Genomic DNA, 18,567 nt, shown 5'->3' with positions numbered 1-18,567 from the left:
AAACATGATAACTAAACATAATACATAGACATACATAATACAAATGTACCTCTTTTTAGATCCCGTTTTGTATTTTTATTTTCTAATTGGAGAGCAGAAAGACAAATACAATTTGCTTTAGAAATAAATCGTTACCTATCTAACTTCACAGTGAAATAAAATTAAAAATAAAAGCAAAGACATTCAAATCAATTGTACTAAAGTGTGTTGATCATCAATACTTCTTTCAAATAAATTGTGGTCTACATTAAACCATAATAATGGAAAACTCTGATGTCAGTGTCATTTAAAACAACCACGATGTGGGTGGTGCATACCTGCCAATACCTGGGAAACAGGGACAAGAATATACTCACAGGCTCAAGTCTAGTCTAGCAAGCTCTAAACCACCAGCAACAACAAGAAGAAATAAGCAAGCAAACAAAGAAACAAACAAACAAATTATAATACTAGTAAAATAAGCATAAAAACCCATTTTTTAAAAATCTATTTTTTAAAAATCCATTTTTTAAAAATCAAGTTATTGCTACAAATTTAACAGTTGTGATATGGCAACATTCCAAGAGCATAATTTATCTGAACAAAAACTATATTCTGTAGGTGAATATTTGTTTGGTTCTTATAGATGAAACAAATTTTAAATCAACACATTAGATAAGTGGTTCTTTTTTAAAAATGTGTTTTCTCCTATGCTAAAACCACATACTTCTAGGAGAAATCACATTCATCACGAATTATGAGTGCTAACAAAGTAGTCATAAAAACAATAAGAAAATTAGTCTATCAGGAAATAAATCAAATATTTATTATCTAGTAATCATGTTGTACTAAATATAATCATGCAAATTAGGCCAGGAAGCTGGAGTTTAAACCTCATGTTCCAAATACAGGTTGAAATATCAACAAACCACACAAGCAGCTGTGTACCTTATTAAAGTCACAGACTCAGAAGGATGATGTATATGAATTTTTTATAGAAGTCTCCAGCACAATGATTCTCAGCATTCCTAATTCTGTGTTCCTAATGGAAGACCACTACCTTTAGCATAGTTACTCATATTATGGTGAACCCCAGCCATTAAAATTACCACGAAAATTATTACCATTATATTTACAACCATTAAAAACTACATTGCTATTTCATAACTGTAACTTTGCTACTGTTATGAATTGTAATGCAAATATCTGTGTTTTCCAATCATCTTATGTGACTCTTGTCAAAGAGCTATTTGAACACCAAAAGGGTCACGACCAATAGATTGAGAACCACTGTAGCAGGTATCCTCATTTGCCTGGGCTTTGTACTGAAATGTGCAGTTCTCTGTCATTGTAATCAGACTTGACCTGATTCACACACCTCCCTATGCAGAAAGGTTTCTCATAAAATGGCACCTGATGGACATGGGTCTGTAAAATGAGTTTTACACCAGTCAGTGCTTCTGAGATGGTGCTGTAAGTGAGCACAGAGACCTTACCACTATGATGTTTCCACGACCTTGATTTCCTGTTTGCTATGTTGACTTTCAGCCTGCTTATCAACAAGCTTAAAACTAGAACACCGTAAGGATGGGAGTACCTTGTGTTGGAGGGGAAATATTTTCTTTTTTAATTGAATGATATGTAAGAGTTTGCTAAAAAAAATTTGTGTTTATCTGGAAAAATAAATAAATTGTAGAATTTTGGCTACTTCCTAGGTATAAACACTCCTGTCACTGGCATTTTAAGCTGTAGTGGTTATGACTCCCAAAATTCCTCACTACAGTAATAATTAGTTTTCACAGCCTAGTAGGGATTAGACTGTGCCACACCAGGAAGAAACAGGCACAAATGGAAAGCTACAAGACAAGGAAAGCTTTCCTTTTAAGTTTCTTATTTCCTGTCTCTATGCCCAACCCTCAAAAGATAGAAGGCAGAAAATGGTGCTAAAGTTTCTTCAAAGTATGGTCCATGACCAGCCACTTCTCTCTTGATGTGTAGACTTGGTGAAAGCCACAGGTGCAATGAAAGGAATAGCAAAGTTTGCTAACTTCCTTGTAACGCTGTGGTAAGTTCTGGAGGGTGTGGTTTTCTTGCTTGTGTTTTGAGAAGCAAGGTCACAGGACATAGCTCATGTTGACAGTAAACCCCTAAGAATCTCCTGTCTCAGGCTCCCAAATGCTAAGACTGCAAGTGTCTGTCACCATGCCCAGCTAACTTATTAAATGTAGTTGAAATGTGTTATACTAAAAATATAAAGACACAGTCACATCCTAGGCCAAGAGAGGAAGAACTTGTCCAAGTTGGAAAGAGTTTGGTGTATGTAGGAAACAAGAGATAAAACATATATTAAAAGAGTCTTAGAATAAAAAAATACAGAAAGATAACAGATGAACTGTTTTTTAGCAGATTGTCAATACGTATTTATCTCACTCTGTACAATCAGCTGTTTTAAGACAACATCAAAACACTTCTGCTTTAATCAGTACTGAGATGATAATTATATTTAAACCTATGAAAATGTCACTTCTCAGAAATATGAACTCTAGTGGCCTTCTTCCCCTTACACATGACAGCTTTTATTTTGAAAGTAATGCTGAAAACCAATAAAAAAATTGAAGAAATAACTAAACTAAACTTAGAATGTAATTTTTCACAACGCTTTTCTGGGAAGACATGTGAGATGGTATCAATGCATTTCAAAACAGGAGAACACTTCCAGTGAGCTGGGATCTGGAGACATGATTCTGCCTGAGGAAGACAGGAGATGTTCACCTTTCCACAGTGGCTGGCTTCCTGCCATTGTCTCCAACAGAGTGCAATCCCCAGATTCAAACTGAGAACAGCATCATTCCTAGTTAAAGTATGTCTCATAACCAAGGTTTGCTTTTAACTGCAGTGTATTAAGGAGAATGGGTTCCTTTGGCAGAGGAAACACTCGATCCGAGAAGGGTTCCCTCCACACTTCACTGCGTACATAGTAGTGGAGTATTATATTAGGCATGGTGCAGTCTTCTAATCCTAGCACATGGAACTGAGACACAGAGGATCAAGTTTAAAGTCATACAATGAATCTCTTGTGTTTCAGCACACACAAAACCACCACACACACACACACAACTTGAGACTTATTCAGTCTCATCTCTTCTGGAATTCTCATTGTTCTGCTAATAAAATAATAAAAGGACAGACATACTACTCTGGTCTAAGTGTCTAGAAGTCACAGATGGATCTTCACAAGGGCAGGATGGTTCAGGACCAACAGAGTTTGGCTGCAATCCTCCTCACTTTTTAATGTTCCAGACACTTATTATTAAAGGAAATAAGTATTTCCATGAAAAACCATACTTTTGTTACCTGAGACAACTCTCTATTGGACTTAAGGGTTAATTGAGAGGGAGAAATGTATACATAATTATATTATCTGCTCTCTAATTTGTTGTGTTACATTTTATGGAATTGATTTTTGTTTTTACGTAATAAACTGTTAAGTAGGCACATACTTGTGCTTAAGTCACGAAGTTTTCAGATCTTTGTGAATTTACTAAACCACGGAATTATGAGCTTTATGGATAGGAAATTATGTCAATGAAGTTCTTATTAAAAGTAAGAAAAGCCCATATATGCATACTACCCATCTCTGTAGGCCTCATTCCCTAGTCTTGTGTCTTAAGCACACTAATTGCTACAGTAGACTTTCCAGATTAGGGCAGTAAAATGACAGTCACATGCATCCCCTCAGTTCAAGCAAAGCATGTATGGAATGCCTTAGAATCAATGACTGCTATGCCATAGGGGACAAAATAACAGGCTGCCACCTGTCACCTCCATGGTCAGTGCTGACACCGGTTTTCCTGATGTTAAAAAGAATGCTGCACCTTGGCCCGACTGTGTGAGCCCATTCTCTGCCTTAGTTAGAGCAGAGGTAAAAGCCTATGGCTTGCTCTCCAAGAAGGTACTACTGTCCTTTTTCCTATTCCCAAACACACTTTAGAGCTTTGAGGTCTTTTTCACGCTCACAGGAAGCCAAGCTTACTGTTTCTCTTAATGTTGAGTAAGATAGACAAAGCAAGAGTTCCACCCTTGAGTCCCAGGATGCTTGTGCCATGCCTTTCGTAAGCTGTGCCAGTGGAGAGAGGGCAGAGATGTCAGCCTTGTCTCTTTTATACCCTGCAGAGCAACATGGCTTTGATTTATGTATAAAGCTCGTTAGATGCATTATGTCTGATGCTTTGGGCATCAGTTTTTTGGGCAAAAATCTCCCAGATATTTTTTCCCCCACAGGGTACCAATGTCCTTTTTCACACAGGGTGAAAAGAGATTATGCAGGTATGGATGGACTGAGCTACCCATATTCATAGCCCTGTGCCCCAAGTGAGCAACACTGCACCCAGTGTGTAAATGTGCCTCATCACTGTTGGGGATGTCTTCATGTCAATTCATGATACTTCTCTGGTGCTTCGCAGTAATCATCCACAGAACAGTAACTTCACAAGGTCAGTCAGCTATTGTAAAGCAGCCAATGTTTAGACAGGAGATTTTAGTTTCACAAACACCAGGTGCTTAAAAAGTCACCCATATCCATGTCTCTGTCTGTCCCCTTACTGACGAATTTCCTTCCACAAAGCATAAAATGTTTGAAAGGAATAAAAAGTCCATCTTGAAATGTGACATTCAGTACCATCTTGTTCAATTTTCTCCTGGATATAAAATTTAATTGTAAATATCTTGGTATGTGGAATATATTCACACATAAAACTATTTTAAGCAGGAAACTGAGTTCATGCTGTATTTTAATGGTAACAGAATGGTGTCTATAATCACCAGCTCTGTTGTACCAACAGTTCATAGATGCATGGCACTGCAATTAAAATGTCAATCTGTTGGTTTACCTTTAGCACTTCTAATGTAGTAAACATTAGTTGTCTAAGGTTCAGAATCTATGAGGGTACTGGAATATGACTACAACCACAGTGACCACAGACTCAGGGCTGAGGCCTTCCTGTCTACCAGAAACTGGGCTTAATGGTTCCTAGGGATTACTGGGAGTCATTCACTTCTCAGAGAGTAGCCAAATATTAGACAGGTATTATTAGCCCCAATTTTACCGAGACCCACAAGGATGCAAGACTACTTGCATTGTTGCATTGTGCAGGGTTTTCAGTTCACAGGCTGCAGGGCTAAGTAAGACTCAAATCTTAGCAACCTGTACTTGAGCAACAAAGTCTAAGTCTTCCTAGGTATTATTGTTAAGTGCTTAGCACAGATCATGTAAAGTCATTCTTAGAACATGCAAGGTAACATCAGCACTTACATTAGACAAATAAAAAGCAGGTTACTCAACTGGTCCAAGGCTATAAAATGATAAATGTCTCCTGTAAATACTACAGTTGGAGCTGGGGGGGTAGGGGAGGGGTAACTTAGTCCATAAACTCTTGGCTGCACAAACATGAAAACCTGAGTTCAATACTCACACTAAGAACAAGCCAGGCAAGGCAGGACCACTCACCATCCCAATATATCTGGGACTTATGGCCTAGTCTATTGGATGAAGTGTTGGCCAATGAAAGGCCACGAAAGGCCATCACTGCCCAAAGACTAGACAGTAGGAAAGGTGGATGGGACCACCCGAGGAACAATACTTGAGGTTGTCCTATGGTTTCTATACACATATGCACATGTATATGAATGAGGTTGTCCTATGATTTCTATACACATATGCACATGTATATGAATGAGGTTGTCCTATGATTCTATACACATATGCACATGTATATGAATGAGGTTATCCTATGATTTCTATACACATATGCACATGTATATGAATGAGGTTGTCCTGTGATTTCTATACACATATGCACATATATGAATGAGGTTATCCTATGATTTCTATACACATATGGACATGTATATGAATGAAGTTGTCCTATGATTTCTATACACATATGCACATGTATGAATGAGGTTGTCCTATGATTTCTATACACATATCCACATGTATGAATGAGGTTGTCCTATGATTTCTATACACATATCCACATGTATGCATATGTACCTGCATACACATGTGTGTACACACACACACACACACACACAGAGACACACAGACACACAGACACACTGAAATCAACTTGATTTTAGTAAGTGGAATTCATTTTATGAACAATATCTGAGGCTAAGAAACAGTCCATGCCTTGGTCTTTTCTGACAATGTAATCTCCTTTCTAACTATCCAGCACCTTAGCTCTGCTTTCATAGCAGGAACATAGCCAGAGACAACATACAAATGAATGCGGCTGAGTGTCTCCCAGGGAAACCCTTGACTTACCAAATAGGTAACATGCTATTTGTGGCCCCTGGAATGTAGTATTCTGACCCCTAATCATGTATTACTCGACTTACCTGATCATTACTATGATTTAATTTAAAAAAGAAAATTATAGAAATGTATGGTTCAGAAATAAAAGATGCATCCATGTCAATAGCAAAACAACAAGCACTTACAAGAGGTGTAAGTTAAATGGAAGAATATATATTTAGAAAGGAAAGTAAAAATATCATTTGGGCATTAATGAAACTGAAATAGCCTAGCTCATGTGGACCCAAATCCTAGCTTCATCAATTACTGCTTATATGACTAATGTAGTTTTAAAGTTTCCCTAAGTCGTAATTGTCCTGACCTGAAATAAGGGAAATAACTTTTCTACTGCACACTACAGCTGTAAGGCTTAAAAGGCAGAATCACAACCTGTACTGGCTGGTTTTGTGAGTCAACACAGCTGAAGTTATCACAGAGAAAGGAGCCTCCCTTGAGGAAATGCCTCCTTGAGATCCAGCTGTAAGGCATTTTTTCAATTAGTGATAAAGGGTGGGAGGGCCCATTGTGGATGGTGCCATCCCGAGCAATCCTGGGTTCTATAAGAAAGCAGGCTGAGCAAGTCAGGGGAAGCAAACCAGAAGGAAACATTCCTCCATGGCCCCTGCATCAGCTCCTGCCTGTAAGTTCCTGCTCTGTGTGAGTTCTTGTCTTGACTTTCTTTGGTGATGAACAGCAATGTGAAAATGTAAGCTGAATAAATTCTTTCCAACTGCTTCTTGGTCATGATGTTTATGCAGGAATAGAAACACTGACTAAGACACAGCCTTAAAGAATGAGGGAAATAGTGACCCAGAACACTTATGTCTGCAATAAAGAACTCCAACATGGATCTGACACAGTCTCCCAGCAGGTAGAAGTGTGACTGTGCTAACCCTGATGTATACTTTGTACAGCGGCAAAGACTTTAGCCGGAAGCAGGGCACAAAGAATATTTGCTGAATAAATAAACATAAGGTAAAAATAGAGATTTTCTGAACAGGCAGAATTGGGAAGGTTAAAAAGCCAAGGCTAAGCCAGTTTCTATAACATTCCCACTTAAGAAAAGAAAACCTTCACAACTTGGTTTTATGATCTGAACACTGAGCACAAGAGTCTGACACTGTTGCCACACTTAACTGGTAACAACTTGAGCCGTTAGACTGATATCCAACATCTTCCTAATTAGCAAAGCTTAGAAGCTGAATGGATTTGCAGTAAGGAGCTTACCTCCAAAGAGTTCCCTTCTCTCTGAAATCAGTAATGTAGAACAGACAACTGGGGTTAGCAATTTTATGATCAGGTAACAATAGCTTGTTTTCTTCCCTATGTTTATTTCTCTCAAGAGCCAACGGGCTATGAGAGCACCTAGTTCTTAGGAAGCACAGCAAGGGCTCGGCTTAGTTGCTGGAGCCTGGAGATGATGAAATGATTTTCTTTCTACGAATGGTTGTAAATCACATTTATTTCCTTTCAGAGGCCAAAACATTGAAAATAAGACTGCAATACTAATCTTTTCTCTGCAAGTAGTGTTTGCTTTCAAGGCACAGAAGCAGGCTTTGCGGGAAGAATCTTAAAAAGTGTGTAATCAGCTCTGCTACTGCTGTTGTTCCTACTACTGGGAAGAATTAGCAGTCACCATCTATACTAGGAATATAAAGGGGAGGGTTGTCTGCCTTAATCCTACCATCTAAAACATCAGCATCATTAAATAATATCCTATAACATTTCAGAAAGATTTGCCTAAATTTATACCATTGCTTCATTCTATAAGCCTTACGTAGAATGAATGGGTTCACATAAAAAAAACTTTTTATAATTCTATAGTGTATGTATGTGTGTGCATGGGTGCGTGTGTGTATGTGCATTCATGTGTGTGTATGTGTGTGTTGTATGTACATGTTTGCATTTTCCTGAGTAGGATGTTGGATGTCCTGCTTTGACACCATCTTACTTCCTCCACACAAGGTCTTCTACCAATATCCCCTAACAATCTTCCTGTCTCCACAGTTCTGGGTTGCAGGCTCACAAAACCATGCTTGGCTTTTTACGCGGAGTTCTAAAGATTCAAACTAAGCTCTTCCTGCCTTTGCAGCAAGCATTCTACCTATTGTGCCAATCCACAGGTCCTGCTTATCTTTAAAATTAGTGCTTGCTTTAGATTTTTCTTATAAACAGCTAGCCTAGAGATTTCTTTTAGTTCTCAATTGCCATTGGCTTTCTAGAGAAAAATTCCATAGTGTGCATGTTCTATCTGAAGATCTAAAATTACATCTTACATGGAAAGGTGTATGCCAAAACTAAATATCTAAAATTACAAAGTTACTCGTGAAACTGAAAAAAAAGGAAGGACAAATTCAGAAAATAACAAAACTTGGACGTTAAAGAGATCACAGATCTCGAGAAAACTCCATCTTGGTTAGAACGTAAGTCTAAGGTCACCACTCCTTGTTTACCTGCGACTTGTGATGGTCAAATTCATACTATTTCCCATCATTCTCAACACCTGTACTTGTCAACCCTGGCACATTCACGTTTCGATCCCACCCCAGTTTTCTCAGATTCTCTCCCACAGGGCACCGACTAGTCCTGTCTCCCAAGAGTGCCTCTTATCTTCCACCAAACCATAGGGTTTGTTCCATGTTTCCTACTGACTTTGATGTGCCTCGTAACAGAATTTACCTGGAGACACTTCCCCTGTCATGTTTAAATGCCATCTACGCTTAAGAACCTTCCTTGGCCAATCTGAAAGCTCGTTCTGAAGCAGTCTCTGTTTTCTTATGTTTACAAAGTAGATGATTTTGCATTCTGTTGGCTTTGATTTTGTCCTAGATCTCAGCACTCATGACCACCATGAGCCTGTGTGTGCTGTGCTCATCACCTGTGCCCTTCAGACTTACAGGCAGCAAACAAGGTTTCTCTACTTCTAAAGACCTCAGTTCACTGCAGATTCAGTCACTGTAATGTGATGCCAAGAAAAAAAATCAGGGTGGGGGGGAGGGGGCAGAGTAAAAAAACACCTCATTCCTTGCTGAGAAAATCAGGGCTGAAAATTTCATTAGGCCAGATCTGCCTGTCTTGGCCTCCAGAGACATTTTCAAATGTTTCTGGAAAAAGATGCCTTGGGCATATGAAGAAGAGCATTTCATTCAGATCAAGGATACCTCTACTTTCGAATGTGCTCAAAAGCTGAAATAAATAAGAAGCTGCCTTAAGTAGGGATCGACAAAACTAAACTGTCTATCTGAAACTGGATGCTCTTCCTAAAGAATGCTGAATACTTCCATTAGATCTAAGGTGGCTGAGTGCTCAATACATTACTAACATAAACTTCAAGTGAAACCCACAAAATCCAAAACACTGTTAAGGGATGCAAGTCAGTCATTTAGCTGTGCAGGGTACAACCTCACTTACGTATTAAATATTCAGAGAAGGGCAACTCAGTGGAGGCCAAAGTAGCCCAGCAGCTGATGGGGCCATGAGTGAGGATCAACTCTGTGAGAGGTCGTGGAGGGGGGATCTCATTATGGTGCTGAAATGGCCTTCAGCTAGATTATAGTGATATTAAATAACTGAGTAAATTTATTAAAGTCACTGAAGTAGATACAGAAAATGAGTTAATATTATAATATATAATATATCTTACCTTAATAAAGTTCTTTAAAATGCAGCAAAGGGAGAGAGGGAGCCACTAACAATAATAATTAACAATGTATTTGAGTTGGACAGTCTCCCATATTAAACTCTAATGAGCTGTAATCATTACACTTTAATCAAAAGAGAAACGAAATTTTACAGTGTCGTGGATGAAGGTTATTATCGTTTGCATTACACTAAAATGAAGCCAACCTACGTTCATTCAATCTAGATCTAGAGGCAGATTTTACTGTAGGGAAAAACCTAACATACCCATTAAACCCCTCAACCCCCAAACACACTAGTTGGCATAACATTTGGTTGTTTAACGTTAGATAAAATATTTGCTTTCTTTTCCTGGAGATGAAAAGTTGTTTTAGTTCATTTGGTTCACAACATTTGCAGGAGGAAGATTAGCTAAGGTATTGGAACTACACCTGTTTTTTGAAGAAGGTGCTGCCATATATCCCAATTAAACAAGTAACACAAATTGCCCATGTTGAATTTCACAGCATGAAATAAAGTGATTCTTATCAAATCATATGAAAAATTCCACTAAGTAAAAAAAAAAATTAGATTTAGTAAAAATTAGTAAAATCTAATAAAAGCTATTCACACAAGTAAACTTTATTGGAATTGTCTATAATCGCTTCTGGTTAGGCGGGGTCTTATAAATATAGTCTAGGATTCCTTAAACAGTATACACAAGGCACAGAAGTGACACGCACACGAGATGTGGTTTAGTTTAAACTGACTGCTGGACTGTTTGTCAAACCAAACCAAACCAACACCAGCAATAAACCAAGTGCAAGAAGCCTTGTGACTTCAGGGGTGGGCGTGGGGTGGGAGGGAGGTGAGGGCAGGGGGCTGGAGAAGGGAAGCATTGGTTGAAATCATCCCCCCTCCCATTTTGCTTTCTTTCATCCCAAGGCATTTAAATAGAAACCCAACAGTGGTTTACCTCGGACTACCTCCTCCACGGATTCAGTGGTGGTTGTGGTAGTGGTGGCAATGCTGGTTGTTCTCTCTGTGGCTTCCTCGTAGGGCTCCTCGGCGTCCTCCTCCACCTCATCCCCATCCAACACATCTTCATCATCATCAGCTTCTTCTTCCTCAACATCAGCCACTTCTTCCTCTTCGGCCACTTCTACTACTTTGTCTTCACTGGAAGGACAAATAAAAATAGCTGTGAGATACATGGCTGGACGAAAGTTTAGGAAAGTGAAAAAAAGACCAAGGAACTTTGGTAATGTGTGAGGGAGTATAAACCACTAGGAAGGTTAAAAATCTTCTTAAGTAGGAACTCTAGCTAAGGTCTACAAAATGTTTTACAGGTGGACATAGCCTTTTATTTAATGGCTGTAGAAAGAAGATACTATGACTCCCATTAAATGACTCTGTGAACAAGGCAAAATTATGTAGACTATAGAGAGATGACGTGACTGTAAACATCTATGTACTGATGCACACAGGGCAGGTAGCAACCAGCAAGATAAAATCATTAAAGGACATGTCTAGGACACAATTTAAGAGACTACTAAGGAACCCATGTGGAAAGCATCTGGCTGCCAATGTCACCTTGGCCAAGAGCCCTCAGATGAAGACAAAAGGAGGGAGATCCTGCCCTGTATTGCCTGGAGGGAAAGGACAGAGAGACATGCTGGACCAGATCACAAAACCAACACAAGACAAATAGCTGAGACTGAGACTCTCTGGCACAGCTCCATCAAATAAGAAGCACTCTATACATGAGTAGAGGAGAGGCCATATCCAGGTCAGTGTCCCCAGCAACAAACAGAGCACATAGGAACTATCACCCTGAAGTTGAGTGTGGCCAGCAAGATGGAGCTTGTAGTTGTGAAAGGCAATGGAAATCTGGAGGTTGCATTAGCTGTAGCACCACGATGCTTTGGAATGACAATGTCGGGGAAGGAGAGAGCTCAGTTTTAAAGGTCAAAATAGTGTGGGTCCGGTGTGGTAGAATGTATCAGATTTCATGTGAGCTGGAGACTGGGATGGTCCCAGTCATAGTTTTGCATGCTTCCAGAAAGTTGAAAAGCCTCTCACAGTCAGTGTGACAACATAGCAGTGAGATGCTGTCCTGAAAATGAAAATGAAAGGGAAAGGAAATTTGAAGAGATAGATGTAGTACCAAGGGACCTCTGTGTTTTCCTCCAACTCCAGGGATACTCTGTACAGGTTCTATAATGAATGATGCATAGCAGGCCCTTGGGTGCAAGCACATGATGCAGGACTTTAAAAAAAAGTTCTATAAAACTATGTCTGGTTCCTCAAGGGGACATTTCCCCAATTCTGGTGAAATATGATGAAAGGACAATAAATTCTGAAACAGTTGGCTAAAATATACAGAATAAATTATTAAGCTGAATAATTTAGTGAAGTGTTAATGCATAACGGGTTGATAGGTAGAAGACTATAACTGATTTTCACATTTTTATCAAGACCATGAAGAAATAGGTGAGAAAACAAAGATGAGACACTGGCATGGATAATCAGATGGGCTAAAGCCTCCATCTGCCTCGATATAAATAGGGAGAACTACTTGATTTTTTGATTGATTGCCTGCACAAAACTTTCTGTGCACATATCTACTACGGAGGCCACATTTCCAAACTAAACCTACAGCTGGCCCGGATTTTATCTGGGATACATCCTTTTATTTCATCTCAAGATTATTCTTCTAGTGAATGTAAGAGAGGTTGCTTCCTGCACTGATTGCAGCCAGGATTGCTTCTTTGTCCAACCCAAATCACAGTCACAATTTTCATTGTTTCTCAACTGTTGGTAGTAATTCAAAAGCAATGGCAGGGGGGAAAAGTTAAATCCAGGCCACGATTCTCTTTAAACCATGAAATACCCATGATCTCACCCCATGACTGTTCTAACAATGTTACTAACTGGTGTATGGTCCAGGCTTTGGTGAGTCCTGGGCTGACAGGAAGGGTGAAGAAAATACACAGTTGGATTCCCTGAGGTGCCTATCCATCTTCCATTATTACCTAAAGGCTGCTTATAAAGCTCCACACAGAAGCCTTGGCTGTGGGGAAAGCTGCTTAAGAGATCTGCATTCTGGTGTGTGCCTAGCCAGGAAAGAGAAGGAATTACATTGCCATCATCCCTCACTGCCTCTGTTGGCATAATTTACTGTCATAATAACTAAGAACTGAGATGCATAATAGTTCAACTGGCTGAGAAATTAAATTATTTGACCTAAGAGAACTCAAGTCCAGTTCTTATTGCCGTGGCTTTGATTTTCTGGAATTAAATTTAGACGGCCATGAATTCAATTATCTATTTGGACACTATTTAAAGCAGAGGCACACAATTGTGTTTTAATGAGGCTGTATCTTCTCTGAGAATCCTGAACGTGCCACTCTTACAACTTCTAATTGCAGCTTCTAGGACTAACAGGAAGCATTAACAGGCGAGAAAGATGCTTCCCTGCCACCAGCTGAAAGGCCAGACAGTTAGTTGTTCTGTGATGTAAGAAAGATGAGACCCTTGTGTAAAGCTGAGCACAGTGACAGAAAACAAAAGGAGAAGTCTGTGAAAATGTGAGGCAGAGCTACTTCTTCATAAGCCAGGCAAGAAACACAGGAAGACGATTGTTATTAAGATGGCAGAATACGCACATCCCATCCCCCAACAGCAAAAGCCATCAACTTACATACTGCAAATGCCTTCTCTAGGTTTTAAAATGAGAAATATTAAGGAAACAGAAGCTCCTAAGAGTATCTGAATGCAGTGAGAAGAGGACCTGACAATGAGGCATTGACTCACCGACATGATGTGAGGTCCACATTTAAGGCTGTACTTTGGTGGAGGATAAAGGCTATCACGAAGGTGAATCACCATTTCCCAGGAGGCTGAACCTGATATAATTGCATTTGATGGTGCCACCTGTGAGTCTCCTTAGGCGGCATGATTCACACACCAGCTTTCATTCCTTCTTTGGAAAGTCATGCAAAGCCTTTTGCCGTTTGCATTCTCTGAAATGGTCATATGACATTCCATGCATGGCAAAAGGATAGAATAAGAAGGATCAGTGGGTGCGGGGTGGTGGCTCACGCTCATAGAGGAGCGGAGTGAACCCATAGCACATTGAGGGTCATTTGGCTTGTGATGCAATTCTGCATACATGCTAGGATAGTAGGGGCCACATGTACTCCTCTGGTGGGCACAATGGTAGGGGTTTGAAGATACGAAGTATGGGGTAACTGAATGTCTTGGGACCTCCTGCCCAATTTTGATGTGAAGCCAAAATCACAGGAAAATATCATAAAAATTAAATGAATAAAGGACTTTTAGAAGTTTTATTTATTGTTTGATAGCCTGTATCAACATTTAATTTGTTTTTTTTTCCTGCTGTCATAGAAACTGGGAAAAAGAAATGGCAGAGAGATGCTCCGATATCCATGGTTATAAGAATGTGATCTACTATCAGGCCTCCACTTCAGCAGTAATAATAATCAAAAGCCAGTTTCCAACATGTTGTGACCAATAAGAAGGCCAGAGGAGCATGACTGAAAAAGATGGGGCTCAGACCTATGCATGCTGATGAAAAGGAAGAAGGGAAAGGCACGAGGGACTCTGGGAGTTTCCCAAAATTGAAGTGAGAGGCAGAGAGAAAATATAGCCATGAAGACAGAAAAACAAACAAACCATTGCACCAGTAACATAAGAAAACAACCTGAGATGAGCAGATGTTTTTTCCTTCTTTGGATTCATAGTTCTTCAACTGAATAAATCAGTTTGTTGAAAAGGCAAGCAGTGTCTGAGATCATTATTGTTAGTTGCAGAGAACACGAAGAAACATTGAAGAAGGTAAGCTTGTTTTTTGTGGTCCTAAGGAAATAGTCAACGAAGGACAGGCCAAGAAAGATGAAGTCAGGAACACTCTCCTTCCAAGAGGCTGTTTGTTAGATGCTAAACCCACAAGATCACTCTTTGTCTATTTTTTCACTTATTTGTTTATAATGTTTTAAGAGAAGGTTACAGTCTGTAGTGTAAGATGACCTTGATATCATCATGATCCTTCTGACTCCGCCTCTAAATGCTGTCATTACTGGTATGAACCATGTTCCACCTACTTATAGAAACAATGAAAATATGCAAACGTCCAGGTAGATAATTTCAGGAGTTGTACGATCCAGTGAGAAGAAAGTTGGACCTCAGGAGAGGGTGGCTGGCAAGGGTTCATGTTCTGATTTGGACGACCTGATCATTTTCAGTTTTTAAAATTAGGCAAAGCTGTAGAGTTGTGTTATGAGTTCTTTGTTTATGCACACCCCTTGTTTAGGAAAAAAAAGGCTTAAAGTGGATTCTTCTAAAGTAACAAACCACTTTTCTTGTTGTAAATACTTGTGGGCTGGTCTGGCATAAAAACTCTCAGTAGCAAAACTGCCATCTTCAGAGTCTGCTGATTTGCAAAGAAATTTCCCTATTCCAAGCACCCAGTACAATAAAGATAATTATAACAGAAGAAAGTAAAAACAGGGCTATGATTTTTCATTTTTACAGCACATTTTTGTCATGGCTTCACCGAACCAGGTTGAATGAGCCAAATTATCCTTTACATTGACTCCTTCACTAATTCAGAGCTACATACACCAAGAGTCTCCTTTTGATGCTGTAGACTTAGAATGTAGTTCCTATTTTACTCTAGGATACTGTTATGTCACTGAGTTACCTGATCAAGCATACTCTAATACTATCTAATGGAAGACTCCAGAAACAATTCACAAGCTTCAAGTAATTCTTAGTTACACAACTGTTACGATCATACCGTTACTATCACTCCACTTTATGATCTGTTGATTATCTGTTGATTATGTCTTTCTGTGGATGAGTGCACACTCTAATCACAGGTATAGAAGGAAAGCAACAAAGAGTATATACAAAATGTAGTATTACTTGAGATCCCAGTGATGACAGAGCCCTTTGGGCTGTATCTTCTGCAGATATGGGGGACTAGATGCCTTGGTGACACATAGCAGCTAGCAGAGAGTATCAATTTTTCAGTTAGAAGTTATCTAAAACAAAATCTGATGAATGCTTTTCTCAGGAAAACCCACATAAACTCCTTGTAGCAGACACTGTGTAAGTTACCCAAGATCATTCTCAAGTCCTTCCCCCCCTCCCTTGACAGGAGAGGATAAGAACCAAATAGTTCATTAGTCCACATTCCTGCATCCCTTGCAGCTTGGAGACCTTGTGATTGACAATTTCTTAAAAACCAGAAGCCAGGCTACATGCTTGTACTTCATGAAGAAGCCACATCTAGATGAAAAAGTAGCCCAAGTGTCTTTATTTCTTTGCCTTTTTACTCCTACCTTGTGTGCCCACCTAGAAAGGCAAAAGCCCATTAGCTATGAGGGGATGGAGTTAGGTTTATCAAGGTGACCATCAATGAAGCATGGCTTACTGGAAAGGCTCTAAGCTATTTACCACTACGCCAATCCTGATGATTTTTGACATTTGCAGCTAAAGTATTCCTTGCTGAGGAGGGTTCTTAAACCCAGCTGGAGCCTCAACTTAAGGACTGCCACTTTAAGAAGATCACAAATAACAAGATTGAGAAACCAAAACTGCATGACTCAGGCAATTAAGAGTGAGCTGCTGGTCCCAACCTCGGTTTGAAATTGGACTGAGTCGTCATTACACATTTAGTAATGCCTATTTCTGGGTGAGAGAGTCTATACTAATTGCTCAGCGACCAACAGGGGACTTGCATAATAGTAGCTTTAGAAATTCCAAGGAGAAAGTGACCGGTACAAGCCAGAGGCCATTGGGTAGTAGGGATGAGGCTGGAATCTGCATTGATAATGCAATTGGGAGCAATATGCAAGTAATTATGATCCCAACATAAGTTCACAGGGGCACTGAGTTTTTAAAAGAAAGACAGAGGAAACCAAGGCTTTTTCCCTTAGTGGATAAACAAGGAAGTAAGAGAGATATATGCAGGTTCAATATAAGCTAATGAATGAATAGGCAATGCAACCATTCATCCAACCATTGAGTCCCTCAATTAGACTATACTCTTTGCCATTCACTAGCCATCGCATCTTCTGACTTGCTCAGGGTCACCCATGAACACTGTACTTGAAATGCTGTCCCGGTCGGTCTCCAGAACATACATCCTACTTGCTCATTAGCATATTAGTACTTTGCACCCAGAAACCTTTTTACCTGTTTGATCTTGCTGGATAGGAGCGGACAACAGGGAGGGAAGATTGGAAGTTCAAAGGTTGGGCATTGCATGGAGTGCCGGGGTAGGTCTATCTGGTACACAGACATACATGTAGGAAAAAAATCCATAATCATAAAATAATTTAGAAAAAAAAAACCTGTTGTTAGGAAGGATCTGCTACAAATAAATCATGTTAAAAATAAACCACGAAAAACAGTTTAGACCAATCTGTGAACTTAGTACCTGACGGTACAGAAAATTTTTTATTCATTTTTGTGGGTGAGAGGGTGGCAGTGGGTTCTGTGGAGTGGTTTTAGAGATGTTCAGACATATTTAGTATGCTCTTGACTGAACTTTTCTTTAAAACATTTCAGCATCATAAAAAAGTGTGGTAGAATGATATTCTGGCAAGGCTTCTAAATCTGGACTATAATTACAGTCAAAGACTAAAGTGCTTTTTTTTTTCAAGGCTATCTTGGAAGTAAGAAAAGTCATATATAATCTAAAGTGCATTGTCCTGACAGCTTTATGAGCCATGTAGGATTAAGCAGAAACACCTGCAGTGAGAAAAAAGTCCTGGAACCATTTTAAATCCTTGATGTGAGAAAACAAAATTCTGGTTCATCAGAGGCTATGGCAGAAACCTCTGAAGGAACAAATTCCTGACGACCTGGGTATTGGTGCGTATGGGTGACTCTGTGTAGATCACAAATGGAGATCAGGGAATTCATGATCTCTAGCCATTTGGTCAACAGGGCTCATACTAGGTTTGCGGGCATGCTCCATTCTCTGGGGAAATTTCGAGAAACAAACCAGAGAATTTCTCTGCCTTCCTGGTACGCACATCCTATAGACTGAAAAAGACTATGGAACTAAAGAAATGATGGTATACTGGCACAGTATTAGGTGCTGAGCACAAAAGGGGAAACGAATTCAGGAATGCTATGTAGGACACATGGGATGAATACGGGGATGAGCATTTGGACTTTCCAAAGCAGTGCTATGGCCTGTGTGTGAAGTGTTCCCAATACACTCCTGTATTTGAATGCTTCATTCCTAGAAGGTGGTAGCATGGTTTAAGGAGGCCATGAAGCCTTTAAGAAGTGGGTCTTTCATAGGAAACTTTAGGTTATAGCCTATTCTGGTATTTGGTCCCAGTCATGAGAAAAGTATTGAATAAAGGCAGCTGGAGAAGACCCTGTGAAAACAAGCATTTGAGGAAATGTGTGCCCAGTCTTCCCTTCTGCTTTCTTCTAACAAGAGAAAGAATATAAAGCTGCAGGTGATCTGTGAACTGAATGGTTACTAAGCCTTCCAGGATTGTCTTAAAGCAAGAAACTAACCAAGTCTCTCTCTCTCTCTCTCTCTCTCTCTCTCTCTCTCTCTCTCT

The 18,567-nt window shown here is 39.6% G+C and overlaps 1 protein-coding gene across 6 annotated transcripts in view; it reads right to left on the bottom strand.

Moving 5' to 3' along the window:
• Nucleotides 1–18,567, bottom strand: part of App (amyloid beta precursor protein) — a 223,339-nt gene that overhangs the window by 91,840 nt on the left and 112,932 nt on the right. For all 6 annotated transcript variants that reach the window (XM_028757201.1, XM_028757202.1, XM_028757203.1 and 3 more), the window contains exon 6: nt 10,929–11,131. In XM_028757201.1, the coding sequence (XP_028613034.1) occupies nt 10,929–11,131 (203 nt within the window). The remainder of the gene's footprint in view (nt 1–10,928; nt 11,132–18,567) is intronic.

Source organism: Grammomys surdaster, unplaced genomic scaffold (assembly GCF_004785775.1).
Source record: "Grammomys surdaster isolate TR1022 unplaced genomic scaffold, NIH_TR_1.0 126153, whole genome shotgun sequence".
NCBI lineage: Eukaryota > Metazoa > Chordata > Mammalia > Rodentia > Muridae > Grammomys > Grammomys surdaster.
The sequence above is the reverse complement of the archived record's forward strand: the minus strand, read 5'-3'. Positions and strand labels throughout refer to the sequence as shown.